Source organism: Oryctolagus cuniculus, chromosome 3, assembly GCF_964237555.1.
Source record: "Oryctolagus cuniculus chromosome 3, mOryCun1.1, whole genome shotgun sequence".
Lineage (NCBI taxonomy): Eukaryota > Metazoa > Chordata > Mammalia > Lagomorpha > Leporidae > Oryctolagus > Oryctolagus cuniculus.
This window is the reverse complement of record NC_091434.1, coordinates 176,930-204,858: the sequence shown is the minus strand read 5'-3', so window position 1 is coordinate 204,858 and position 27,929 is coordinate 176,930. Positions and strand designations below refer to the sequence as shown.

General features: G+C 58.3%; 1 protein-coding gene across 9 annotated transcripts; it reads left to right on the top strand.

Moving 5' to 3' along the window:
• Nucleotides 1-115: 115 nt before the first annotated feature.
• Nucleotides 116-27,792, top strand: ATG4B (autophagy related 4B cysteine peptidase). Of its 9 annotated transcripts, XR_007912751.2 has the most exons (15): nt 125-328; nt 3,506-3,734; nt 11,659-11,760; nt 11,875-11,946; nt 13,681-13,779; nt 14,587-14,688; nt 16,012-16,084; nt 17,684-17,763; nt 22,641-22,831; nt 23,533-23,611; nt 23,710-23,855; nt 25,120-25,176; nt 25,605-25,698; nt 26,200-26,337; nt 26,441-27,792. XR_007912751.2 is itself a non-coding variant. In XM_051829387.2 (14 exons), the coding sequence occupies exons 1-14, from the start codon at nt 191-193 to the stop codon at nt 26,512-26,514; spliced, it is 1,536 nt and encodes a 511-aa protein (XP_051685347.1). In that variant the 5' UTR covers nt 133-190; the 3' UTR covers nt 26,515-27,792. The 9 variants fall into 9 exon arrangements, 7 of the variants coding, with proteins under 7 accessions (XP_051685348.1, XP_051685347.1, XP_051685349.1 ...); XM_051829387.2 differs by lacking the exon at nt 26,200-26,337 and having other exon boundaries at nt 133-328; XR_011387022.1 differs by lacking the exon at nt 3,506-3,734 and having other exon boundaries at nt 195-328.
• The last annotated feature ends 137 nt before the right edge of the window (nt 27,793-27,929 follow it).

Genomic DNA, 27,929 nt, shown 5'->3' with positions numbered 1-27,929 from the left:
CGTCCGTAAAGCAAGATGGCCGCGCCGGCTTGACCACGCGTGCTCCTCCCGCCTCAGCGGGCCGCTCCGGACCTTCCGAGGGAGAGAGCGCGGTGCGTGGCGCGAAGGGTCCCGCCGGGCAGCAGGGTAAACCGCCGGCCGCACCCTCCGCGCGCGGCCTTGGGGCTCGCGGCAGCCACCGTACGCCAAGATGGCGGCCCCCGCGCTTCCGCCCGCGCTTCCGCCCGCTTGCGATTGGCCCTCGCGCCGCCCCGTCGTCGCGTCGCGCTGCGAGCCCGTCGGGCTCCGCGCGGGTCAGTCGGCGGCCGGACCGGGAAGATGGACGCAGGTAAGGGGCGCGGGCCCGGGGCCTCCCCGTAAGGCGAACCGGCTTCTCTCTGCCTCCTGTTCGGCCCCGCCCGCCGCGATCCGCTGGGCGCACGCCGCGGCGGCCTGGGCTGGGCAAGGTGTGGGCAGCGTCCGCGGACCGGGGGCGCGCGGGGACGACGCCGCGCCGCGCCCCCGACCGCCTGTCCCTGTCACGTCGGAGCCGCCGGCGCTCTGCGGTCCCGCTGGGGCGCGGACTTTGCGGCCCGAAGTCGAAGGCCTGGGGGCGGGCGCTCCGGGCGGCACGGCTGGGCCTTCGCGCCGAGACTGCAAAGTGACCGGCAGGCCGGAGGCCGGGAGCTCCTCTGGGTGCCTGTCCAGCTCGCCGGGTTGTGTGTTGTGCGGGTGCGTGCGGCGGGGTCCGAGCTTGCTGGCGGCGCGAGGCCGCGTTTGCCGCGTTTCCCTCGGGAGGGGACGATGCCTTCGCCGTTGCTGGCGACGCGTCTCGGAGCTCTCGGCCGGCCCCGCACCGTTTGCAGGCTTCCGCACTGACAGCAGCTTCTTTGCGTCCTAGGATCCCTGCAGGCGCGGAAGGCCCGGGCGGCTGTCCCTGCCCGAACGCGCTGCCGCGACGGTGGCCGGGGAAGGTCCCGGCGCGGCGCGCGGCTGACGCGGGTCGGGGTGGGGGGAGCCCCGCTTCCCGGCGAGTCGTGGCCCGCGCGTCCTCCCTGTGCGGTTTGCGTGTGGACAGTGAGCGTCCGACGTGGTCGCCCCGCAGGTCGGAGCTGAGCGCGGGGAGGAACGGGGCCCCCCTTTGGGACGTCCTCACGTGCGCGGGGGTGACACTGCCGCTTGCAGGAACAGAGGAGGTGTTAGCGTGCGGCGCGCGGAGGCCTCCGGCAGTGCCCGTGTGGCGGCCGAGCTTCCCCGGAAACCGCATCCATTACTAGGGCACGGCCCCAGACCCTCTGACTTAGAGGAGTGAGGGGATGGAAGACCCTGGTTCTGGCGCAGCTGACGTCCTGGACGGGAGGCCTGGTTAGCAGCAGCTGGTGGGGGACACGTGCCCCGAGGTTGTGTTCCGGCTGGGACCCGCGGCTGTGCAGGACGTGCAGGGGGGCCGAGGGCGAGTGAGACAGGCCCTCGTGAGGACATGGGCGTTCGCTCGGAGCAGGATGGCGACCCCTGGGGAGGTTTGTGCAGGGAGCCCGATCAGCCGACTCGCTCCGGTGTGTGCTGAGCCGACTGCGGAGGCCGGGACAGGGGCAAGGAGACCGTGGGGAGGCAAGGGGGTGGCGCAGGTCTAGGTCGGCGTGAATTCTGGACAGGCTCTGAAGCTTGGGCCCCAGGGGTGGATGTGGGAGGCAAGGGAGGGGTTAAGCGTGGCGCCAAGAGGCCGGTGAGGCCTCCTGGGCGGGCAGCCCTCTGAGTTGGGTGTTGTGCCGCGATGCCCAGGGACCAAATGGAGCTGAGGGAAACTGCCTGGGCTGGAGATGGGTGGGAGGTCGCAGGGGCTGGGACTGGTTAGGAGAAGCAGGTGGACCCTGGTTAGCTTTTGCTCTCCCCACTGCTCCTGGCTGCAGGAACTGGCAGGGCCAGCACCGCAGCGGCCACTCTGCCCATTCCTTGAGGACAAGCTCTGTCTCATGTCTGGCTGGAGGTTGGCAGTCAAGGGACCACCACTTGAGTCAGCAACTCACGCAGACACCTGCTGCGAGGATTTGCAGGCTGGGCCTTCGGCACAGGGGTTAAGACACCGCTTCCGACACCCGCATCCCACACCAGAGCACTGGGTTCGCGTCCAGACTCCACTTCCACTCCAGCTCCCTGCTAGGCACGTCCTGGGAGGCAGCCCTCCACTCCTGTGCGAGAGCTCGCTGGAGCTCCGTACGCAGGGCTTCAGCCTGGCCCGGCCCTGTGTTGTGGGCAGCTGAGAAGCGAACCAGCAGGTGGAAGACTCGTCTTTCTCTTGTCTCTCTCTCTCTGCCTTTCAAAGAAAAATCAAGAATTTCAGGGGCTGGCACTGTGGCACAGCAGGTAAAGCTGCCATCTGCAGTGCCAGCATCCCATATGGGTGCCAGTTTGAGACCTGGCTGCTCCACTTTTGATGCAGCTCTCTGCTGATGGCCTGAGAAAGCAGTAGAAGATGGCCCAAGTCCTTGGGCCCCTGCACCTGCATGGGAGACCTGGGAGAAGCGCCTGGCTCCTGGTTTCAGATCGGACCAGCTTCAGCCATTGTGGCCATTTAGGGAGTGAACCAGCAGATGGAAGACCTCTCTCTCTCTCTCTCTCTCTCTCTCTCTCTCTACGTCTCTGTAACTCCACTTTCCAAGTAAATAAATAAATAAATCTTTAAAAAAAAAATTTCAGTTCGTAGAGTTTGTGTGTGAGGTAAAGGGTGTACACTGCGATGCCTAAGAAGGAGCACTGGTTTTAGGGTGGACATCCTGTGAGCAGTGGTTTTAGGGTGGACGTCCTGTGTGTGGTGCTTGCTGGGGCCGTGTCCCCTGTGCGTCTGATGGAGCTGGGACCTGGGCTGCTTGCTTTGTCTCTCGTCTTCCTCCCTTTCTTTCTGAGCTGAGCCGTTGAGCCAGTGTCTTCATATATACTCTTTGGGAATAGAAGAAATAACCATATTCATGTTGTTACCGTAAACATGAGAGCTTTCTACGGGAAAAGGAGAGGCTTTCTGTTGAGTTTATTTATCAAGTTTAATCTTTCAGAATATGTAGGTGTTCAGGGAAGTATTTTCAAGATGAGATACTTTACAGTCAGCTCTAAGAGAGATTTGCTGCTTATGGTTTTTGTGTTTCTTCCTGGTTAATTAGTGTAATTGGAGCTAAGTGGAGAGAGCCTGGTAAAACTCAGCCTGAGCTTTTTTCTGCCTGCTGCATTAACAGTATTTAGTCATATCTTCTTTTCAAAATAAAATCATCCCCTGGAGACTGGCACTCATTTTGAGGCACAGCTCGCTCGCTTGCTTGCTTGCTTTCTCTCTTCCTTTTTTTCTTAAAGATTTATTTACTTATTTGAAAGGCATAGTGACAGTTTCCATCTGTTGGTCACTCCCCAGATGGCCACGATGGCCAGGGCTGGGCCAGTCTGACGCCAGGAGCTCCACCCAGGTCTCCTATGGAGGTGGGAGGGGTGTGGGTGGCAGGGGCCCAAGCACTTGGCCATCTTTCACCGCTTTTCCCAGGCCATTGGATCCGAAGTGGAGCAGCTGGGACGTGAACGGGCACTCATGTGGGAAGCTGGCATCGCAGATAGAAGCTTTACCTGCTACGCCACAACCCTGGCCCTGAGGCACACTTCTTATCCCAGCAGCTCTGTGGACCACTTCGTAAATGGCCTGCTGTGGTGCGTGAGGGTGCTGAGGTCACGGCGCAAGGGTACTGAGGTCGCATTTGAGGGTGCTGAGGTCACAGGTGAGGGTGCTGAGGTCACGGTGCAAGGGTGCTGAGGTCACATTTGAGGGTGTTGAGGTCACATTTGAGGGTGTTGAGGTCACTGAGGGTGCTGAGGTCATGGTGCAAGGGTGCTGAGGTCACATTTGAGGGTGCTGAGGTCACATTTGAGGGTGTTGAGGTCACATGTGCGGGTGCTGAGGTCATAGGTGAGGGTGCTGAGGTCACGGGTGAGGGTGCTGAGGTCACATGTGAGGTGCTGAGGTCACATGTGAGGTGCTGAGGTCACACGTGCAGGTGCTGAGGTCACGGGTGAGGGTGCTGAGGTCACGGGTGAGGGTGCTGAGGTCACATGTGAGGTGCGAGGTCACTGAGGGTGCTGAGGTCACATGTGAGGTGCGAGGTCACTGAGGGTGCTGAGGTCACGGCGCAAGGGTGCTGAGGTCACATTTGAGGGTGTTGAGGTCACTGAGGGTGCTGAGGTCATGGTGCAAGGGTGCTGAGGTCACAGGTGAGGGTGCTGAGGTCACATGTGAGGTGCTGAGGTCACACGTGCAGGTGCTGAGGTCACGGGTGAGGGTGCTGAGGTCACGGGTGAGGGTGCTGAGGTCACATGTGAGGTGCGAGGTCACTGAGGGTGCTGAGGTCACATGTGAGGTGCGAGGTCACTGAGGGTGCTGAGGTCACGGCGCAAGGGTGCTGAGATCACATGTGAGGTGCGAGGTCACATTTGAGGGTGTTGAGGTCACACGTGCGGGTGCTGAGGTCACATGTGAGGGTGCTGAGGTCACATGTGAGGTGCGAGGTCATGTGTGAAGGTGCTGAGATCACAGCGCGAGAGTGCTGAGGTCATGGTGTGAGGGTGCTGAGGTCACACGTGAGGGTGCTGAGGTCACACGTGCGGGTTGCTGAGGTCACACGTGAGGGTGCTGAGGTCCATGTGAGGGTGCTGAAGTCATGGCGTGAGGGTGCTGAGGTCACAGCTTGAGGGTGCTGAGGTCACGGGTGAGGGTGCTGAGGTCACGTGGGGGTGCTGAGGTCACACATGCGGGTGCTGAGGTCACAGCTTGAGGGTGCTGAGGTCACACGTGCGGGTGCTGAGGTCATAGCGCAAGGGTGCTGAAGTCACACATGCAAGTGCTGAGGTCACAGGTGAGGGTGCTAAGGTCACGTGGGGGTGCTGAGGTTGCCGTGTGAGGGTTCTGAGGTCCATGTGAGGTGCTGGGGTCACGGCGTGAGGGTGCTGGGCTGAGTCACAGCCAGGGTTGTGAGAAAGGCAAGCCCTTCCATGGAGAATGCCCGAGTGGGGCTCACCTGTGAGTGGCTGGCAAACCTGGCGAGTGGAGTTGGTGACGGCCAGCCCGTGCAGTTGTCAGTGACTGAGCTTTCCACGCGGGATTTGTTCTTTTCCTGGGCCCTTATGCCGCTGGCAGAGCTGGCCACCTTGCCCATCTGTGGGCCTGGTGAGGTTCAGATGTGTGTCACTCAGTGCACACGTGGGCTGTCATTCTCCACAGACGTCAGAAGGGAGTGGTCGGGAGCCCAGGATCTGTGCATGGTGCTGCAGTGGCGGCTGGGAGGGTGTGCAGGTGAGGCGGGGTCCGCTGGGGGCTGCCATCACACGGTGCAGAACCTCTTATTGCGAGCGTAGTAACGACACCAAGGCTGTGTTGGTTCCAATAAGGGCTTCATTATGCATTCTAATTCACACAGCACACCAGGCAAACCGACCACCCTGGGTTCCCAGAGTACCTCCGGTGCTCCTCACTTGTCTTAGCCCCGGAGGGTGGCTTCTCACAGCATTCACACGGGTGGTAGCTCTGGGCTGGTGAATGTAGGTCTTGAAGGGCGAGCAGGGCCTTGGCGTTGGGCAGGGACAGGGCCCCATCATCGGGCGAGCTCAGGGCCCTGTCGTCGTGGGGCCTTGGTGTCAGGCCCCGGCGTCGGGCAGGTACAGAGTGGGCTGGGAGAACTGTCTCGCGGGAAGGTCAACCTGGAGCTCTCCCTCTGCCGCTCAGGAGAGGCTGTTCAGGGAGTCTCTGCGGGCCTCTTCAGCCTGCAGTTTATGTGCACTTTTGGGGGTCAGTGTGGGGCTGGTAAGGCCTCAGGAGGGTGTGTGCGGGCCATGGGTGGTTCCTATCAAGTCCGTGCAGATCTCCTGCAGGCAGCGTAGCTCTTGCTTATTTCTTGTTGATAGTGTAGTGGAGCTGTTTGGCTCCTGCTCCTCACACCACTGCAGTTCGACGAGGACTCAGATGTGAGGGCCTTCCTGTGCTCCCTGGGGTCCACCATGCCTGTCCTGCAGCCTGCGTGCGGAGGGCCCCGGGAGCCAGCCACGAAGGCTTCTGCATTCAGTTCTGGTAAAGAAATTCACATATTTTGTTCAGTTTATATTGTGCTTGGGACTGCAGCCAGTCTGGGGACAGAATTGGATGCTGTGTGTGTGCCTGTCTCAGCGTCAGGGACTGGAGAAGGCGCTCCTGTTTCCCCCTTACCCAGTCCTGTGAGGGGGGCAGAGTGTGACAGAGCTGAGGCACAGAGAGGTTCCCAGCCGGCTGGTAGTGGCTCAGACCTCTGACTGCTTGCTGTGGGGCTTGTGCCGGCCAGTGTGACACACGGATGCCCCCCTTGTGGTGTCATCCAGGTGTCTAGAAAAGGGGACACTGTGGTGTGGCTCACATCCTGCACAGGGGAGGTTCTGGGAGGGGCCTGGGCGCATCCCAGCCGGGAAGAGCACGGAAGCTGGGCTGCGGGCAGGGAGCGTGGCAGCCTCCCCAGGGACTCGTGGTCATCTTGCCCCACTGGTCTGCTTGCTGGCTGCCAGCTCATGAGGCCACCCAGCCCATAATTGTCGTGGTTGCAGCAGGAGTGTTGGTGTTGTTCCCTCTGAAGTCGGCTTCCTTGCCTGTAAAGTGTGCTGATAAACCAGGAAGTAGGCCTGGCTGTCACCCTCTTTCCAGAGTGCGCCTTCTTCCATCTCTGCTTCATCTGCTTGGCCCCTTCCTTTGTTGTTTATGTGTGTGTGTGTGTGTGTGTATATATATATTTTTTTTTTCTTTTTGACAGGCAGAGTTAGACAGTGAGAGAGAGACAGAGAGAAAGGCCTTCCTTTTCCGTTGGTTCACCCCCAAAGTGCCCGCAGCGGCCGGGGCGCCGCACTGATTCGAAGCCAGGAGCCAGGTGCTTCCTCCTGGTCTCCCATGCGGGTGCAGGGCCCAAGCACTTGGGCCATCCTCCACTGCACTCCCACACCACAGCAGAGAGCTGGACTGGAAGAGGAGCATCCGGCACCCCAACTGGGACTAGAACCCGGTGTGCCGGCGCCGCATGCGGAGGATTAGCCAAGTGAGCCGCGGCGCCGGCCCTGTTATTTATATTTTCAGTACTGGAGGCTGGATACCATGGAAGCTCAGTCCCCCTCCTCCAGTTCCAGTGCACCACCGATGCATCCTGGAATGCTCTGCAGAGAGGCTTATCCCATGCGCTCGTCAACTCTCCAGGATTTAATAGATATTGCATTTTTAGCTCAAAGCTGGGTCTTTGGGGGTATCTCAGATCTCAATAGAAGGTTCCAGTGCCAACAGGATTAAAGTGCCTGCCCTGCAGTCTTTGAGTTGGAGTAGGATGGGGGTGTTTGCAGCTCCTGCCCTGAGAACTTTCTGGTCTGAGTGTACGCGTTGAACACAGCCTAGAGGTTGAAGTCTCTGGAGAGGTGGATGTTTGCAGCTTCTAGAGGGAGGCCTGAGCGTGAGCCCATTGCAGGTCAGTTCACTGGGGGACAGGAAGCTTACGTGAGATCAGCGTGGCTGACATGGTCCTTGAAAGCCTGGACAGGGAAGGGCAGCGCTGCTGGTGTGGTCCCTGCTGTCCCCCAGTACTGCCCTCACACCTCTCAGGAAGCCGAGCACTGTGCTTGTGGATTCGCTAGTTCTTCTCGTGCTGCTGGGCGTGGTGAGGCTTGTGTGTCTGTGACTCCATGACGCCAGCTGAGTCCGGAGCCCCACATGTGTGTGGGAGGCCTCACAGCCACACACAAGGCTGCCCTGTTATTAGCCCAGCTTATGGATGTGGGATGGGCTGTGGTTAGACGTGAATTAAGTGGCCTAGGAACCTACAGTGAGTGCCTGAGCTGGGATATGAATCCTGATGGCCCCTGCCCGTTTTTCCCTGAAGGATTGTGCATGGCATAGAAACATAGCAGAGACGCGGATGCCGGCAGTCCATGGTAGTAAACGCTGGTGGCAGGGATGCTGGTGCCGGCAGTCTGTGACAGTGAACACGCATGTGGCTGGGAAATTTGTACCGACAGTCCATAGCAGTGAACACACACGTGGCAGGCATGCTCATGCCGGCATTCTGTGACAGTGAGCATGGTGTGTGATGGGGACGCTGGTGCCGGCAGTCCATCACAGTGAACACGCATGTGGCAGGGACACATGCCGGCAGTCTGTGACAGTGAACACGTGTGTGGTGGGGACACTTGCGCCGGTAGTGTGACAGTGAACTCATGTGTGGCGGGGACACTCGTGCTGGCAGTCTGTGACAGGGAACATGTGTGTGGTGGGGACGCTGGTGCCGGCAGTCTGACTGAACACGCATGTGGCAGGGACACTCATGCCAGCAGTCTACGACAGTGAACACGTGTGTGGCAGGGACACTTGTGCTGGCAGCGACAGTGAACATGGATGTGGTGGGGACACTCATGCTGGCAGTCCGTGACAGTGAACACATGTGTGGCAGAGACACTTGTGCTGGTAGTATGAGAGTAAACACGTGTGTGGCGGGGACACTTGTGCTGGCAGTATGATAGTGAACACATGCATGGCGGGGACACTTGTGCCAGCAGTGGGACAGTGAACACGTGTTGGCAGAGACACTCATTGGCAGTGAGACAGTGAACACACGTGGCAGGCATGTTTGTGCCACGGTCTGTGACGTCGAGCACGAGTGGGCTTATGCCAGCAGTCCGTGACAGGGTGCACCTGTTGCTGATAGCACCCATGTGTGTTGGTAGGATACATATGCAGTGATGATCTCATTGTCAGAAAGGTGAAGACGGGGCCCATGTTGGCACAGTGGGCTTAGCTGCTGTCTGTGATGCTGGCATCCCGCATCAGAGCCAGCTGCTCGTTGCTGATCCAGTTTCTGCTGACGCTCCTGGGAGGCAGTGGGTGATGGGCCCCTGCCACCCTGTGGGAGGCCTGGATGGAGCTCCTGGCTCCTGGCTTCAGCCTGGCCCAGCCCTGACTTTCGCCAACCACTTGGGGAGCAGACCAGCATTTGACAGGTTTCTTTGTTGCTCCCTCACTCTGTCACTCTGCCTTTCAAATAAATAAAATCTTCATTTTATTTTATGTTTTCTTAGAAAAACAAGGTAGAGATGAGGAAACCGCAGATGTGGTCTCGTCTGCAGTGGGTCTGAGGGTAAGGACTTCAGGAGGTGTTGGCAGGGGAGGGGACTTCAGGTGACTTCGTGCTTTCGTGGTGTTAGTGTTTGCCATTGTCACTGAGAGGCGGGGCTGCTCTCCCAAGCTGAGTCCGGCTAGGCGTCTGGTGCCGCGGTGACTTGGGACGTGGCATCGGTATCGGAGTGCTTGCTCTGAGTCTTTCTCCTCCATCTTCCTGCTAATGCTCACCCTCAGGGCACCAGGTGATGGCTCCAGTACTTGGGTTCCTTTACCCATGTGGGAGACCTGGGTTCAGTTCTGGTTTCCTGGCTTCAGTCTGGCCTAGCCCTGCTGTTCCATGCATTAGAGATTTATTTATTTATTTGAAAGGCAGAGTTACAGAGAGAGAGGCAGAGAGAGAGAGGTCTTCCATCTGCTGGTTCACTTCCCAAATGACTGCAATGGCTGGAGCTGAGCTGAACCGAAGCCAGGAGCCAGGAGCCTCTTCTGGGTCTCCCACACAGGCGCAGGGGCCCAAGGACTTGGGGCATCTTCCACTGCTTTCCCAGGCCATTAGCAGGGAGCTGGATCGAAAGTGGAGCAGCCAGGTCTTGAACTGGCACCCATATGGGATGCCGGTACGGTAGGCGGCAGCTTTACCCCCTACACCACAGCATCAGCCCCTCAATTTTTTTTTTTTTTTTTTTTTTTTTTTTTTTTTTTTTTGACTGGCAGAGTGGACAGTGAGAGACAGAGAGAAAGGTCTTCCTTTTTTTTTTTTTTTTTTTTTACCTTGGTTCACCCTCCAATGGCCGCTGCGGCCAGCGCACCGCGTTGATCCAAAGCCGGGAGCCAGATGCTTCTCTTGGTCTCCCATGCAGGTGCAGGGCCCAAGCACTTGGGCCATCCTCCACTGCCCTCCCGGGCCACAGCAGAGAGCTGGACTGGAAGAGGAGCAACCGGGACAGAATCCAGCACCCCAACCGAGACTAGAACCCAGTGTGCCGGTGTTGCAGGCGGAGGATTAGCCTAGTGAGCCGCGGCGCTGGCTCAAATAATTTTTTTTTTTAAGATTTATTTTTATTTATTTGAAAGATGGAGCTACAGAGAGAGGTAGAGACGGACAGAGAGGTCTTCCATCCGCTGGTTCACTTCCCAGATGGCCACAACAGCCGGAGTTGACTGATCAAGAGCCAGGAGCCAGGAGCTTCTTCCAGGTCTCCCATGCGGGTGCAGGGGCCAGAGCACTTGGGCCATCTTCTACTGCTTTCCTGGGCCACAGCAGAGAGCTGGATCAGAAGAGGAACAGCCGGGACTAGAACTGGCGTCCAAATGGGATGCCAGCGCTTCAGGCCAGGGCTTTAACCTGGTGTGCCACAGTGCCAGCCCCTCAAGTAAATTTTTAAAAAAGAAAAAAAAAAAACACTGAGGTTACCGCAATAACCTTAAAAAAAAAAACACACACACACACAACAACAACAACCCTGATGCCAACTCAGAGTGAGCTGTGTGCATCTCGGCCCTGCCTCCTGCCAGAAGCTTTTGTTGGGAAACGGTGTAGAACACAGGCTTCCTCAGGCACAGTTCTGTGCACAGGAGGGTGTTGGGCCTCTGGATCCCTTCTTGCAGCAGACAGAACCAGCCCAAAGGCCTTGTCAGCACAGCTCGTGGATACTATGGCTCCTGACCAGCCAACCTGGGAACGGGGTGTGGCCACATGTCCCCCTCCAGGAGTGGCGTCACCCTGCACACAGGTTCCAGGCATGATATCTTGGCATCAGGCACATTGGAGGACTTTGCAGGGGGCTTCATGTCTGGGGTCACTCCCCATTCAGGAGTCGCACGCGCCCACCCCCTGCAGCTCACTGTGCTATCCAAGGAGGGGACCAGGAGCCTAGTACTTGTGCCCCTGAAGAGGCTGCCCCCAGTACAGCACGTGCCGCTGGCTGAGCTGAGGTGTCCGGGATGGCTGACTCCACGCTCTGGTTTTCCTGTGGCCGCCCTGGCCCACGAAGACCAAAGGTGTGGTTTCATGTCACTCTGTCCTCTAGGCTTTAAACATTTTAAGTCTAAAACAATTGTTTGGGTCAGTTTTCTTTTTTTGTTTTTAAATGTACATTCTACTCAGGCTGGCCCCAGCTGATTTCCTCAGCCTCACATTCGCTGCTGGCTCCTGCACGTGTCGTTGTCCTGACGGCGGTGGCTGTGGTAGCACCGGACACACGGCGTGACACGTGTAGGGGTGGTGTTGTGCAGCTGGATAAGCCACCACCTCTGACGCCAGTGTCACCTGTGGAGGGCCGGTTCAAGTCCTGGCTGCTGCCCTGCCGATGAGCCTGGGCTCTTGGCTTTGTCCTGGCCCAGCCCCAAGCATCACAGCCGGCAGAAGGGAGAGCTCTTTCTGTCTCCCCCCTCTTTTTCATTCTGCCTTTCAAGTAGTGAAGAAAAAGGAATTGACGAGCGTTTTTATTTTGGTATAGAAATGCTATCAAGGGCCTCTTTGCTATATCTTATGAAATCCCAGAAGCCTGATAGATGTGTGTTTCTGCTCTCAACAGCCACTCTGACCTACGACACTCTCCGGTTTGCCGAGTTTGAGGATTTCCCCGAGACCTCGGAGCCCGTGTGGATACTGGGTAGAAAGTACAGCCTTCTCACAGGTATGAGTCGTGCCGCAGGCAGGGGCTGTGATCCTGATGGTTGCGACTGACCTGTGTGATGTGGCCTGCAGACTCATGGCTCCCCTGTGTGTTCTTCTCTTAAATAACCTCTAGAAAAGAACGAGATCTTGTCCGATGTGGCGTCTAGACTCTGGTTCACATACAGGAAGAACTTCCCAGCCATTGGTGAGTGCCCCGTTTGTGCTGCGACGTTCTAAGGAGGAGAAAGCTTACTCGTGCTCTGGGCCAGTGCTTTGCACAGCCCTTAGGCAACCCTGGAGATGTGAGGCAGCTGAGGACCCAGGGATGGCAGGTCTGACGTGTCAGTGCAGGCTTCTGACGCCACTCAGGTCACCACTTGTCCTGAGTGTCGAAGTCACGTCAGGGCACAACCAGCGGTTTATTTTATTTTTACAGATGGATGTATTTATTTATTTGAAAGGTAGAGCCACAGAGAGAGAGAGGGAGATCTTCCATCTGCTGGTTCATTCCCTAAATGGCCACAGCAGCTAGGTCTGGGCCAGGAACTGTATCCTGGTATCCCACACATGTGGCAGGGGTCTGAGTGCTCAGAGTTGTCTTCCTCTGTCTTTTCAGGCGTGTTAGCAGGGAACTGGGTCAGAATTGGAGCAGCCGGGCTCGACACAGCACTCTGATATGGGATGCTGGTGTTGCAAGTGGCAGCTTAGCCTACCACAACTCTGGCCCTCCAGCCAGCTTTTAAAGAACGCAGGACAGAACAGATTGTGACGGCGCATTAGCCGTAGAAAGATAGCATGTTGCTGCAGGAGACTGAGTTCCGGTTTGTGGATCTGAGTGAGTGTGCTGGGTCCTGTCCCCGCTGTGTCTCTCACTCCAGGTCCAGAATGTGTGGAAGCCATTGCTCTGTGTGCTTCACCTTTCTGGTGCATTCCATGTTTAGCAGTGGGAGATTTGAGAGGTAAAGTGGATGTGATGTGTTTTTATGTCCCACAAAAGCACGTTCCATTCAGAGCGAGTGCCTCCTTCTGTGCCCTGAAGTGGATGCAGGGTGTGGACTGTGCTCGGACAGTTGAGAACAGAGGTTAGGGACGAGGCTGATGTTGCACTGGTGGCCAGGTTGTGGTGCCCCTGAAGAGGCACCATTCTTATGAACGTGGTGCCGTTCTGAACGGGGCTTCATGCGTTCTTTGGGTGCAAGGGGGAAGTGATGCACACACCAGATGCAGCACAGGCAGGTGCGCACTCCCACACGTGACACTCGGTGCGGTGACTTGTCACAGTCGCTCTGGGAATTCCACAGATCCTTCCTGCACATCTGCTTGGTGCCTGCCCTCTGTTCGGTCCTGGTCCTCAAGGACTGTGCCAGGCACTGGGCAGGAGACCGGTGCTGGAGAGCAGCCTTCCTCTTGTCAGTGTCGTGCAGGGATGGGCCAGGGATGGGCCGCGGGAGCGCTGCTGCCCGGCTGCCCGTTGTGCCCCAGGAGGCTGCGCTGTCCCCCAGTGTGTATGGGAGAAGCTGCTGGAGGCGGGGAGGTGGGTGAAGGGTAGGCCTGGACTGCAGCCCTCATGGTCTGACCCTGAGTCCCTGCTCCCCAACCTTGGTGTGGCGCTGCCGCCTGCCTCCCCCACCACGTGGTGCCCTTTGTCATCCTTCTCTGTGACAGGCCTGTGGTGGCATCCCTGGAGCTCCTGCTGGCAGCCTCCATGCTGTCTCCCAAACACCTTGTCACACAGTGCACGTGAAGAGCCTGAGGTGTCAGCCCAGCACTGAGACGCCACACCTCTGCTGCACGTGCCACCTCGCCTGTGTTTGAGAGGGCTGTCAGGACAGGTCACCCTGGGCAGCGTGTGGCCACAGGCAGAGCGGATGGGTGAGGGTGTCCTTGCCTGTGCTGTGCAGCCACTCTGACCACGAGTCCTCCTCCTTGTCCACAACAGGGGGAACTGGCCCCACTTCAGACACGGGCTGGGGCTGCATGCTGCGGTGTGGCCAGATGATCTTCGCCCAAGCCCTGGTGTGTCGGCACTTAGGCCGAGGTGAGTGTGGCCGGAGTGGGGAGCTCACAGCCATGTTAGGAGCAGAGAGGACTATGGGGAAAGGGGATTTTAAAAAAGAGCCCAGAGGGCCGGCGCCGTGGCTCAACAGGCTAATCCTCCACCTTGCGGCGCCGGCACACCGGGTTCTAGTCCCGGTCAGGGCACTGGATTCTGTCCCGGTTGCCCCTCTTCCAGGCCAGCTCTCTGCTATGGCCCGGGAGTGCAGTGGAGGATGGCCCAAGTGCTTGGGCCCTGCACCCCATGGGAGACCAGGAGAAGCACCTGGCTCCTGCCTTCAGATCAGCGCCGGCCGTGGCGGCCATTGGAGGGTGAACCAATGGCAAAGGAAGACCTTTCTCTCTGTCTCTCTCTCTCACTGTCCACTCTGCCTGTCAAATAAATAAATAAATAAGAGTCCAGGTAAAGCACAAGCTAGCATTTGGGGTTTTCTGGAGTGATCATGCACTGGGTTGATTGCTGACTTTACTAGATGCAATTATGTTAGCGTACAGTTTGGAGGTTCACAGTGCCACACGGGGTGGCCTTGTCACTGGTGCAGGGACAGTTGCATGGTGTCCTCATGAGTGTGGCCTGCTGAGGCTGCCTCAGTTTCTTAAACCCCAGGTGCCTCCAGAGCCGTTCATGTGTCAAGTCTCCACCCTCGATCCATCCGCCGTTAACCTAAGACTCCGGGGTGTCAGCATTGGCGTGCGTGTGCAGAGCTGGCGTCTGCGGGGTCTGGATGCCACCTGCGTCTCTGTGTTTCTCCTGTTGGTGGTGAAGCTGACCTGTGTCTGTGTCTGTTAGATTGGCGGTGGACACAGCAGAAGAGGCAACCAGACAGCTACTTGAGTGTCCTGCATGCCTTCATGGACAGGAAGGACAGCTACTACTCCATTCATCAGATAGGTCTGGGAGGGTGTCCCGAGCTCCACAGAGAGCTCTTCTGGGCTCAAGTATGGGCGGGGGCTGTGAGATGCATGGGCTCAAGTGTGTGGGGGGGGGCTGTGAGATGCATGGGCTCGAGTGTGTGTGGGGGTTATGAGATGCATGGGCTCGAGTGGGGGCAGGGCTGTGAGATGCATGGGCTGGAGTGGGGGCAAGGCTGTGAGATGCATGGGCTGGAGTGGGGGCAAGGCTGTGAGATGCATGGGCTCGAGTGGGGGCGGGGGCTGTGAGATGCATGGGCTCGAGTGGGGGTGGGGGGCTGTGAGATGCATGGGCTGGAGTGGGGGCAGGGCTGTGAGATGCATGGGCTCGAGTGGGGGCGGGGGCTGTGAGATGCATGGGCTCGAGTGGGGGTGGGGGGCTGTGAGATGCATGGGCTGGAGTGGGGGCGGGGGCTGTGAGATGCATGGGCTGGAGTGGGGGCGGGGGCTGTGAGATGCATGGGCTCGAGTGGGGCCGGGGGCTGTGAGATGCATGGGCTGGAGTGGGGGCGGGGGCTGTGAGATGCATGGGCTGGAGTGGGGGCGGGGGCTGTGAGATGCATGGGCTGGAGTGGGGGTGGGGGCTGTGAGATGCATGGGCTCGAGTGAGGGTGGGGGCTGTGCGATGCATGGGCTTGAGTGGGGGGCAGGGGGGCTGTGAGATGCATGGGCTGGAGTGGGGGCGGGGACTGTGAGATGCATGGGCTGAGTGGGGGGCAGGGGGGCTGTGAGATGCATGGGCTGGAGTGGGGGCAGGGACTGTGAGATGCATGGGCTGAGTGGGGGCCGGGGCTTGAGATGCATGGGCTGAGTGGGGAGTAGGGGCTGTGAGATGCATGGGCTCGAGTGGGGGCGGGGGCTGTGAGATGCAGCAGGAGATCAGATCCCAGGCCTTGCCCTGGCCCTGTGCCCTTACGGCCTGCAGTGGCTGCTGTCCATTGCAGAGCCTGTGAGAACTGGACTCCACCTCAGAGGTTCTTGTTCCTGTGTGCCTTGTCTGAACGTGGGTGCTCAGGTGGCCTTTGTCATACAGGCCCAGCTCTGAGCTGTCTGTGCTCAGCTAGGGAAGGGGTTAACAGTACAGGCCTGAGAGAGAAACAGAGGGTGCTTCCTCAGTGAAGAGCAGACCTGAGAAGCTTCGACCTTTCCTGCCTCCCTCCTGGAGGGAGCGTCCTGGCATCTCCTGGAGGGTGGGCTGGCCTGTCCAGGCCTCCTGCAAAGTGTTTGCCGAGGGCACAGGGCACGGGATGGTGGTCAGGATGGGAGGGAGGGTGTGCCGCTCACCTGGATCTGTCTTCCGCAGCACAAATGGGCGTCGGCGAGGGCAAGTCAGTAGGCCAGTGGTATGGGCCCAACACTGTCGCCCAGGTCCTCAAGTACGTACCAGCCCAGCCCTGCCCCATTCCCTGGGGCCACCCCGTCCTGTCTTTGTTGCCAAGGGAAGGAAGAGGCCCTTTCCTCTTAACTGGAGGGCCCTCGAGAGGGTCCTCAGGTGGCCGTGTCAGCGGTCGTGGGAAGCAGAATTTGTTTTCCAATAAAATGAGTGCCTTGCTCTAGATCACGGCCCCTACCCCACCCCGAGCCAGCCTGCTGCTCTGTGGGGAATGACCATGCTGTTCCTGGAGGCACTGAGGCCCAATCTAGGGTCACTCCAGACTCCTTTGTTTCTTTCTACCCAAAATACATCCGGATGCTGACCAGGGTTCCCCTCATGCCTTCTGGGTCTCTTCTCTCTTGGCCATTCTGAGGTTGCTTTTGTAAATAGCAGCCAGCATGCCCGTGCTCTGAACGGCCAGGGCCTTCCCAGCTGACACAGTTCCCTGGCTGCATCCCCCTGGTATCCCTTTGCCTGGGACCTTCCTGTAGTGTGCACCTGCGTTACTTGCCAAGCCCTGCCCATGCGCTGTCAGGGCCCTCCTGGCAGCTGCTCTGTGAGTGGCGCCTTCCCCTGGGTGTCGGCCTCCAGAGGGCTGCTGTCTGTCAGCATTGCAGTAGGACTGGAAGGGAGGAGCAGGCTGCTCTCCTGTTTGCTGTGTGCTTCTATCCCCAGACAGACCACGCCCCTGCTGCCTCGGCCTTCTCTGGCGCTGTGCCTCTCTGTCTGCTGCATCCCACAGTCTGTCGGGCTCCCGACACCTCTGCAGAATCTGCCCTTCCGGCCGGCGCCACGGCTCACTAGGCTAATCCTCCACCTAGCGGCGCCGGCACACCGGGTTCTAGTCCCCGTCGGGGCGCCGGATTCTGTCCCGGTTGCCCCTCTTCCAGGCCAGCTCTCTGCTATGGCCCAGGAGTGCAGTGGAGGATGGCCCAAGTGCTTGGGCCCTGCACCCCATGGGAGACCAGGATAAGCACCTGGCTCCTGGCTTCGGATCAGCGCGGTGCACCGACCGCAGCGGCCATTGGAGGGTGAACCAACAGCAAAAAAAGAAGACCTTTCTCTCTGTCTCTCTCTCTCACTGTCCACTCTGCCTGTAAAAAAAAACAAAACAAAACATAATAATAAACATTTAATAAATGATAGCTTTAAAAAAAAAAGAATCTGCCCTTCCTTCCCACTGTCATTTACCGTTTTGCTCCCCAGTAGGTCTCCGTGAGAACGCCATTGTCTGTTCCGTGTTTGGTGGCATTGGGGCGAGCACAGAGCAGAGGGGTGCTGGCGTCAGGGTGCACAGTGAGACTGGGCTAGGGCAGCCTCAGAATTGGTGAGAGCTGCAGCATCTGGGGCCTGGGCACGTGTTTGTCTTTGTGCTGCCCGAGGGGCTCTTGCCGTGCGCTGTGTTTCGGAAATGGCAGCTGAGCTGCAGCAGAAGGGACCCTGGGCCTAAGTGAGCAAGAGAGGCACCAGCCTCCGCTTCTCCCTTCCGTGGCGTTCGTGCCCCTTGACTTCCTCTCACCCTGAGCAGCCTGAACCCTGGGCCGGGACGCAGCATCTGTGGTGGTGGAGGCTCACGGCGTGTCTCTCCTGCTCTGCCTAGGAAGCTGGCCGTCTTCGACACGTGGAGTTCCCTGGCAGTCCACATCGCCATGGACAACACCGTGGTGATGGAGGAGATCAGTGAGTACCTGGGGCTTCAGTGCGCACGGTGGGAATTGGGGGGGCGGGGAGTAGGGGTGGCGTTGTGCCCACTTTCCTGCCTGAGCCCACAGAGGAGCCTCACTGGGGAGGTTGCACTGTGCACATTGGGCCACATCTGGTCACTTCCCTGCAGTGACAGGACCTCTTCACCCCCAGGTCATTCTGGGATGCAGCTGTAGGGTCAGGAGGGAGGAGATGCGACCTTGATCCCAGCAGCACTCTGTGCTCAGCTTGGGGTGTTGATAGAAAGCTGTGTGTTTCTTCCTCTGCCTTTTCCCTCACTGCCTTTGCCATTCAGAAAGAATACATATTGGTGCTCGTGTTGTGGTGCAGCAGGTTAAGGGTAAGCTCGCTGCCGAGTGCCAGTGACCCATATCAGAGCACTGGTGTGCCTCCTGGCTGTTCTGCTTCCAGTCCAGCTCCTTGCTAATGGGCCTGGGAAAACAGGTGATGGCTTAAGTACTTAAACCCCTGCCACCCTCACGGGAGTCCCAGAGGGAGCTCCAGGCTCCTGGCTTCCACCTGGCCCAGCCCTGGCTATTGCGGCCATTTGGGGAGTGAACCTGCAGATGGAAGATCTCTTTCTCTGTTGTTATAAATAAATAAATAAATAAAATAAATGTTTTCAAATAAGTAAAATAGTTTTTTAAATAAAACACTAAGATTTGACATACTTTCAGTATCTGTGCTTTTCAAAAACTTAATGGTGTCGTAACTGTCTCGTTAGCTAGCTGCTCTGTCCACTCGTACACTCTAGTACACTCTTTGCACACTCTAGTCCCTCGATTGCTTCTCCTCCATCATCCTTAACCATACTCACCATCTAGAATTTGTATTTATTTTATTATTTGAAAGGCAGAGAGACAGAGACAGATTGCCCGTCTCCTTGTTCACTCCCCAGGCTGAAGCCAGGGTCCGGGAATTCCATCTGGGTCTCCCATGCCCATCTGTCTTCCAGAGTGTGTATTTGCAGGAAGCTAGAATAAGAAGTGGAGGTGGGACTTGAACCCAGGCGCTCTGACACGGGACACGGTGTCCTAACCTCACAAGGGAGGCTGGTTGCCACAGTGCGATGGCCAGGGAGGGCAAGGGTCAGGCTGTTTTCGGAATGCCCATCACACTGGATTTGTGTGGCATGGTGAGGGCCCCAGGGGCTTTGTGACTATCTTTTTTTTTTTTTTTTGGACAGGCAGAGTGGAGAGAGAGAGACAGAGAAAAAGGTCTTCCTTTGCTTTTGGTTCACCCTCCAATGGCCGCTGTGGCCGGCGTGCTGCGGCCAGCACACCGCGCTAATCCAATGGCAGGAGCCAGGTGCTTCTCCTGGTCTCCCATGGGGTGCAGGGCCCAAGCACTTGGGCCATCCTCCACTGCACTGCCTGGCCACAGCAGAGAGCTGGCCTAGAAAAGGGGCAACCGGAACAGAATCTGGCGCCCCGACTGGGACTAGAATCCGGGGTGCCGGCGCCGCAAGGCGGAGGATTAGCCTAGTGAGCCGCGGCGCCGGCCTGTGACTATCTTTATGTGGACTCTGTCTGGCTTCAGTCTCATCTGGGGTCTCAGTTGTCCAGAGAGGCAGTGCTGGAACTATGTTGAGCACATGAATTAAGGGCTTATCAGAAGGAGATGGTTTGGGTCCTAGAGGGCAGGACCCAAGTCTGCAGTTCTTAAAAAGATTAATTTATTTGAAAGGCAGAACCACAAACACACACACCACGCCTTCCATCGACAGGTTCACTTGCCAAATGGCCACAACACCCAGAGCTAGGAGCTCCATCCAAGTCTCCCACGTGGGTGGCAGAGACCTCTAGTACTTGGGCCATCTCCTGCCTCCCAGGTGCATTGGTAAGGAGCTGGATGGAAGTGGCACTCCCATGGCTTAACCAGCTGTGGCACAGCGCTGGCTGCTGAGTCAGCATTTGTAACAGCTCCCAGGGAATGTGGGAGCCCTGGTCATGACTAGGGTCAGTCACTTCCCAGCAGAGGTGTCACTGCCCGTCGTGGGGGTGGGAGGGGATCCGATGTCTGAGCTAGGAGGAATCCAATGAACCAGAACAGCTTGCAAGGACACGCAGACTGACAGCCCAGTGTGCGTGGTGTGGGTGTGGGTGTGGGGAGATGCAGAGGGCCTCCATATAGACAGGAAATGAGCTGCCAGGACTTGCCCAGTGGGCAGCCTGGGGAGAAGGCACCTTGGCCAGGCCAGGGCTCTTGTCCCTCAACTGCTTGTGGAAGAACCAGTGAGAGGGGACCACACTCAGACTGCAGGAATGCCTGTTGAAGGCCAGCAGAGATGGCCATGCGGGCCCCACGGTCTCTCCTGTCGGGAGGTCCGGCCCTCACAGCCGCCGCAGACGGGGGAGGAGTTGAACCTGGGATAGATGGCACGTGGGGGTCTGTTAGATGCCATGCAGGGACAGTCGGGAGAGAGGGCAGCCGGAGTCAGGGAGCTGGAACTCACCCTGTGCAAGGTGTGACGGCAGTGCGCAGGGCCGAGAGCCGCTGTGCGCGTCAGGATGTTCCAAAGGCCTGGGAGAGAAGCCCTGGGTAGTGGTGAGACATCCTGATGATGGTGCTGGTGCCGGCACTGAGCTGCCTTTGCCAGGCCGTCCTGGCTTCCAGGGGCAGGGCACGGCAGACATCTGTGTGGCTGTTGTCACTGTTGAGTAGTGGGGAGAAGACCACTATCAGAACCTGCCCTCTTAAACGGCACTGTATCCTGCATTACAGTACCTGTGTCCCTGTCTCAAACCCACGTCTGAAGTAGCGTCTGGCTGAGGTCACCCTGAGTGTGGTGCTTGCCCCACCTGGAAGATCTGGGTTAAGTTCCAGGCTCCTGGCTTCAGCCTGCCTGGGCGCAGCTTTTGTAGGCATTTGGGGAGTGAACCAACAGATGGAAGATCTCTGTCTCTCTGTCTTCCAAACGAAAAAATGTTAAAACTCCTAGGGCTTGGAAGACCACATGTGAACTGATGAGAGCTCAGGTGCGAGGGCCACAGGCCCTGCCACCTGAGATGGCGGAGGGGCCTCGGCTAGGACCATGTCATCACCTGGAACTTTCCCACCAAGACAGACAGAAAGCCAGACCTGTGCTTGTAGAGAGGACACGTAGCAGACCAAGATGACACAGTAAGAGGCCAGCTTCTGATGGCAGAGTGCGCCGCTGCTCAGAGCAAGTGCTCCGCTGACAACTTCAGGAACTGGCACTTCCTGGGAAATAGAAAGTCGGGCCCAGTGCTGAGGCGCAGCGGGCTAGGCTGCCTGCATCCCACCTGGTGCTGGTTGGAGTCCCAGTTGATCCGCTTCCAGTCCAGCTCTCTGCTGTGGCCTGGGAAAGCGGTAGAAGATGGCCCACGTCCTTGGGCCCCTGCACCCATGTGGGAGCTGCGGAAGAAGCTCCTGGCTCCTGGCTTCAGGCTGGCCCAGCCCTGGCCACTGTTGCCATTTGGGGAGTGAACCAGTGGATGGAAGGTCGGTCTGTCTGTCTCTCCCTCTGTCTCTGTAACTTGTTTAAAAATAATTAGGTGGAGTCTGAGGAGAAAGCTAAGACACCTTCTTCCCTAAGTGTTCTGAGCTGTCTGCACAGGTTTCAGTCCTACCCAAACGTCCTGTGACTCAGCCCGATGCCCCCACTGTCCAGGAACCACCTTGGGGGCTGGCTTGCTGGTTGGATCAAGGGCCCAACATTGGGTGTAGGTAGTGGCCACATCTCTACTGTCCTTTAGTCCAAAAAGTTCTTCCTCCCTCTCTGGTCTTCCATAGCATCAGCTTGACCTGATTCTTCAATGGGGTGCTGCCCCCTTGATTTGCGTCTGTTTCGTGATAGTTGGATGTGGGTCTTCTGGCTCAAGAGTAGCAGCTGTCGCCTGTCTTGGGGTCAGTGAGCTCCATTGGGTCACCTGGGGAAGCTGAAGTCTGTACTCTGGTCTCGTTTACTGAGCAGGGAGTGATCGTTAATATGCATGAGTTTTATGTGGATCGTCTCTTACATATGGATCTGAACTTGGTGGTTTCTGCCTCATCTTCCTCCATGTTTATGGATTGGTATTGTTGAGAAGGGCCCCCTTCCCCCTCCGTATTGGAAAAGGTTTTTCAGGGTTCACGGATTCATGGATTCTTTTTAATGCAGTGTATTAATGGTTACTCTCATTCTTTAATGAATTAGATAGACAGCTCCTGCCTGCTGTTTCACTCCCCAAATGCCTACAACAGCCAGGGCTGAGCCAGGTCAAAGCCAGGAGCTGGGAATTCAACCTGTGTCTTCCTTGTGTGAGGCAGGAACCTAGACATTTGAGCCATCACCACTGCCTCCCAGCAGGAAGCTGGAGTGAGGAGCCAGGGCCAGGACTCGAATCTGGGCATTGCGGCATCCCAGCTGGTGTCTTAACTGCTAGGCAAATGCCAGCCCCTGTCAATCCTTTCAGTTGTCCCATGTTTGTGCCATCTCCGATGCTCCAGGCTCCCGCTGTGTGTCCCCACCTTGAGTGGGAGGTGTGTGTTCCCCACGCTGGAGTCGCTCTGCCAGTTAGTGCAAGGAAAGGAGGAGGAATTAGTGCTGGTGCCTTCCTGCTGAGCAGTGTCCGGGCGTGGTGAGCTGTGTGTGGCCAGGCAGGCAACTGGCGGGCCAGGAGCTCTTGGCTGTTTTGTGGGTGTGCTCCATTTCACAATAAAGTTTCAAACTGAATATGCACAGGCAACGTTTCTCTGTGGGTGGCAGAATTATAAAACATTATCCTTTTTATACTTCTGTTTTCCAAATTTGAGTTGCTTTTTAAGCACTTGGCTTTTTAGCTCACTTTTTCTGCTTCTTCGGGAGCACTTTTTTCTGGTTCCTTGGCCTGTGAGCTCTTCCCCCGCAGGGAGACTGTGCAGGAGCAGCCATCCCTGCGCAGGAGCCGCCACCCCGCCTGCAGGTGCCGACTGGCACTGCAATGGGTTCCCTGCCAGCACCGAGGTCACCAACAGGTCGCCCTGGAGACCCCTGGTGCTTCTCATCCCACTGCGCCTGGGGCTCACTGACATCAACGAGGCCTACGTGGAGACCCTGAAGGTGAGTGGCCAGTCTGGGGGCTGGCAGCCACATCTGCCAGGACCACATCACCTGCCCCTTAAGGTGAGAGGGGCCTCCTCCTCGTTTTGTTTGCAAGTGTGGGATCCTACACTTAGGGTGACTTGAGAACTTACTTGGAGGGTCCTGGTGTTCAAGGCGTGCTCTCCTTCCCGGGTCCTTGTCCCTTTGGAGAGTCGGCCTGTGGGAGGGGGCTGTGGGCAGGGCTGGGGGGGGGGCCCGAGGACCACTGAGATCCCTGGTGAGCACATCCCCACTCCTTCCTTCAGTGAGCTCAGGGCCGTAACCAGGAAGTCATGTTCGAGGCCATCACTGTAGGAGCTGAGAGTGGTCTCAGCCCCGGCCTCCAGCCCTCTGACTGCTCTCAGAGCCTGCTGGGGGCCTCAGCTCTGTTTTGTTCTCTGCTCCTCCCCACCCAACTCATCGCGTCAGACTGTATCCATCTCATTCTCTGGCCCTAGCTGGTGGCTCCTTCCCTGTCACTCGCCTGCTTTTCCGTGAGGGGGTCTCCCAGCCTCTGCTCTTGAGCCTGTGGACTGTTCTGTGCTGTCCCTCCTGGGCTTGGACTTTGTAGGACCCCGTCATCTCTGTCCTCCTGCTCTGGCCTGTTGGGCGCCCGGCCGGCTGGCCATGCATCTGTGTGCGCTGTCCCGTGTGCACAGCGCCTCGCCTCTCTCCCACAGCTCTGTTTCAGGATGCCCCAGTCGCTGGGGGTGATCGGAGGGAAGCCCAATAGCGCCCACTACTTCATCGGCTACGTGGGTGAGTCCAGACCAGGCTCTGAAGGGCGGCCTCTGCCTGCTCCCGTGCCTCAGCCTGGCTTGGGGTGGCTGCCCGCTGACCGCTGCTGTGTCGCCCAGGTGAGGAGCTCATCTACCTGGACCCCCACACAACGCAGCCGGCCGTGGAGCTGACGGACCTCTGCTTCATTCCTGACGAGAGCTTCCACTGCCAACACCCGCCCTGCAGGATGAGCATCGGGGAGCTTGACCCGTCCATCGCTGTGGTGCGTCTGACCCAAGGGCCACCGGGCACGTGCGGGGCGTTTTGTACCAGATCCTGTATGGAATGAGGACGGGCGCCTTGGATTTTTAAATTTTTTTTTTAGCATTTTGGAGTCAGTATCTGTGCACGTTTGGTCTAAAGGCACAACAGGTCCCTGTGTCATCTGACCACTCAGGTCCTCTCCAGCCTTCTGACAGCAGAGCCATGTGCATGTGAATGTGGGTGCATGTGTAGGCGTGTGCTAATAGGAGTGTGTGTGTGTGAGTGGGTACGTGTGTAGGCGTTGCTGATGGGAGTGTGTGTGAGTGGGTGCGTGTGTAGGCGTTGCTGATGGGAGTGTGTGAGTGTGACTGTTAGTCCTGCTCCTCTCACCACCTCTCAGTGAAGTCTTGCTGCCCACCCTAAAGTGACCCAGTGGGGAAGGACCACCCTTTACCCCTTCTCTACCCAGAGGAAAAACTGGGAAGAGTGACAGCCTGGAGATGCAACAGCTGTACCTCAGGGATCCTCTCAGTTCCATTATTAAGAATCGAAGGGGCTGGCGCCGCGGCTCACTAGGCTAATCCTCTGCCTGCGGTGCCAGCACACCGGGTTCTAGTCCCGGTCGGGGCGCCGGATTCTGTCCCGGTTGCCCCTCTTCCAGGCCAGCTCTCTGCTGTGGCCCAGGAGTGCAGTGGAGGATGGCCCAAGTGCTTGGGCCCTGCACCCCATGGGAGACCAGGAGAAGCACCTGGCTCCTGCCTTCAGATCAGCGCAGTGCACCAGCCACAGTGGCCATTGGGGGTGAACCAACAGAAGGAAGACCTCTCTTTCTCTCTCTCTCTCTCTCTCACACTGTCCACTCTGCCTGTCCAAAAAAAAAAAAAAAAAAAAAAAAAGAGAAGTCGGGTCCTAAAACCAGAGAGTCTCTTGGACACAGCTCAGTCCCGGAGTGCACACGCTTCTCACACGCACAGCCCAGGTGAACCTGCTTTTGAGTTGCTCACCTCACTGAAGGGAGGCACGTGGGCGAGCACGTGTGTGGGTCAGCGGCTCACCGTGGGGTGTGTGGTCGCACCTGGAATCCGGCCTCCACACGTGGCTGTGGAGCAGACTGGTGACTGCTTCGTCTGTGGGAGTCAGGGAGGCTTGGAAAGCGCACCCGACGTCGCATTGTGTAGGGAAATCCAGGCCGGGTGCCGGCTGCAGCTGCACTGGGGCCTTGCTGGCTGCCGCTGCTGTTCACCACAGGGCTTTCTTTCAGTGACATCGTCATTTTCTTGCAGGGGTTCTTCTGCAAGACAGAGGAAGACTTCAATGACTGGTGCCAGCAAGTCAGGAAGGTCTGTAGCTGCCCCTCGCACAGCAGCGCAGAGCCTCCTGGGGAACCGGCAGCGGGTAGACAGGGCCAAGGCCAGGGGTCCCATGGTGCTCACGTGAGGGACCTGGGTGTGCGTACCGGGCACTCATGTCATCGGGGATTCTGGTGCACCCCCATCCTGTGTGGACACAGGAGGTGCTGAGTGGAGCTTGCTCCTGGGGGCTTCCTCCACTGACACCAGCTGCCCTGAGCCCTCTGCTGGCTGCTGCACTGCCAGCCAGTCAGGCCTGTTCCGCACGCCAGTTGGCAAACTGGGCTCCTGCCATGGCTGTCACCTAGTGCCATGGGATAGCAACAGTGCTTCCTCTAGGGCCGTGGCTGTCTGGTCTCTCTAGGGGTGGGGACAAAATGATGGGTGGGTGGCCTGTGACAGCCTTGTCTTGCCCACAGCTGTCCTTGCTGGGAGGTGCCCTGCCCATGTTTGAGCTGGTGGAGCAGCAGCCTCCTCACCTGGCCTGTCCCGATGTCCTGAACCTGTCCCTAGGTGAGTATGCAGTTCCCTGGGCGCTGCCTGCTTCTGTGAGGCCTGCAGCGCATCCATGGACCCCAGGCTCAGCCTTGCAGTGTCTCCTCCCCTGCCCAGGGCACTGTGGGCACCGTGGGGCTGGCCGTGCTGTCAGCGTCCTCGGACTCTGCAGGAGATGAGGAGGTGGGCCCAAAAGCACGCCCAGCCGAGTGTCAGGTGCCAGCCGGGAAGGCTCCAGGCAGAGGCCTGCTAGGCGTGGGCAGCCCTGTCTGGGGGTAGTGGGGTCCCCTCCCTGGTCCTTGTCCTCTGCAAGCAGTGTCTGGGTCCTGCTCTCTTTGTGTGCCCTTTCTTTTTAAGAGGTGTTTGTTTATTTTGAAAGAGGGATTCCGATTGCTCCCCAAGTGGCTGCAACAGCCAGGGCCAGGGCTGGGCCAGGCCAGAGTCAGGAGCTTCATCTGGGTCTCCCATGTGGGTCCAGGGGCCATCTTGGCGACTTGGGCCCTCTTCTGCTTTTCCCAGGCCATTAGCAGGGAGCTGGATCGCAAGCAAAGTAGCCAGGACTCGACACACCCATAGCGATACCTGCCAACCAGCTCTGCCGCACGCCGGCCGCGCCTTCTCCTTAACTAGGCTGTTGATTCCTCTCTGCCTCCTCAGGTCTCTCCCTCCCCCGTGGCTGCTCCAACCCCAGTGCGGGCTGGCTGAGCGCCTCCTTACCCTGAGGGTCGACCTCGCTGACCCTCTATCTTGTTCCTTCTAGAGTCTTCTGATGTAGAGCGACTAGAAAGATTCTTTGACTCAGAAGATGAGGACTTTGAAATCTTGTCCCTTTGAAGATCCTGCATTGGGAAACGGCTTCGGCAGGCCTCGCCGGGCGCCATTAGCCTGCCCGCCCGCTGAGTGCCTGTGCCCTGGGCCACCCCACTCTGCCAGTGGGCCGAGGACTGCCGCCCTGAGACCTGCCTTCTTGGAGTCAGACTGCCCGCCGTGCAGCGCGCACGTCCACAGGAAGAGCTGCCACACAGCCTGGTGCAGCTGGGCCTGGAACTGCTGCAGCCCCCCGCAGCCCTGCCAGTCTGGCCGTCTTCGTTGGCTTCAGTGCTGCTGCCGCCTGGTGCCTGGGTCTGTGGTTGGTTTGGAATTAAAGCCCTGTTTGAAGTTGTTCAACAGACACGAGTCAGTCGTGGCAGCCCTACAGGTTGGCATGTGAGGGACAGCAGTGGCTGCGCTGTGGCCCGGTGCCCGTGGACAGGCTGCTGCTGGGCAGGCAAGCTCTGGGGCCATGTCCCCTCAGCCATGGCCTCTGCCCAGTGTGGTGTATCAGGGTCACCTCGCGGGAGATCAGGTGGAGTCACAGCAGAGTTCCTCCTTGCTTCGGAGAGGAAGGTGCCCAGACCAGCTGTGTGGAAAGTGCAGCGCCGGCTGCCTGCCAGGACCGCGTGGTGGCCCGGCCACTGGCAGCCTATCCCAGGTGTCTCCAGCTGCCACACCCAGCTTCCCAGCACCCCTTGCTGCTTGGTAGCCATGCTGTGACAGGGACAGGGGAGTGGCATTCGCCTGCAGGGGCCTCTCTGGTCACTGAGGTTTTGATGTTCTGCAGCCAAAGTGCTCATGGATTCCAGCTGTGGTTCCAGACCCACTTGGGTGCCTCTTTCAGCACCTGCCCTTTTACCCCATGCTGTGGGCCCCGTGGGTGCCACGCTGCCTGCGTCTGCTGGGAGAGCTGCTTTCGGAAGTGCAGATGGGGTGGGAGCTGGCAGCTGATGGCTGGGCTGCTGCTGCCCATGCAGTGGGGCTGGAGCTCGGCTCGTCTCTGGGGACATCCGCTGTGGCTGTCAGCTCCGCCCGGCCCAGTGAGGCAGCAGAGGACTCCCTAGCTCCAAGCACTAACCTAATTTATTTTCTCTTCTTTCACTTTTCCTCCCAGCCTCCCTCAGCTGCAGCGGGTGGGGCAGGAGGGAGGTGGGGTCGGTCGCCCTCTGCTCCTCAGGGTCTCCAGCGTGGACCAAAGGGGAGCTCTCTCTTGCTCACGAGGCTCTGAAGAGGATGTTGTCCTTCTCAGTAGTGTAGTTTGCTGTGCTCAATGGCGAATAATAACATTTCAGTAGAAAACGGTTTGTATGTCTGTTGATTTTTCCTGCAATTAGTTGAACAGTCTCCAGAAGAAAAGGAGTGAACGTCTGAGCTCCTCGGCTGGCTCATTCCCAGCCTTCGGCAGGTTCCACCTGCCCTGGTTCCCGCCTGGCTCC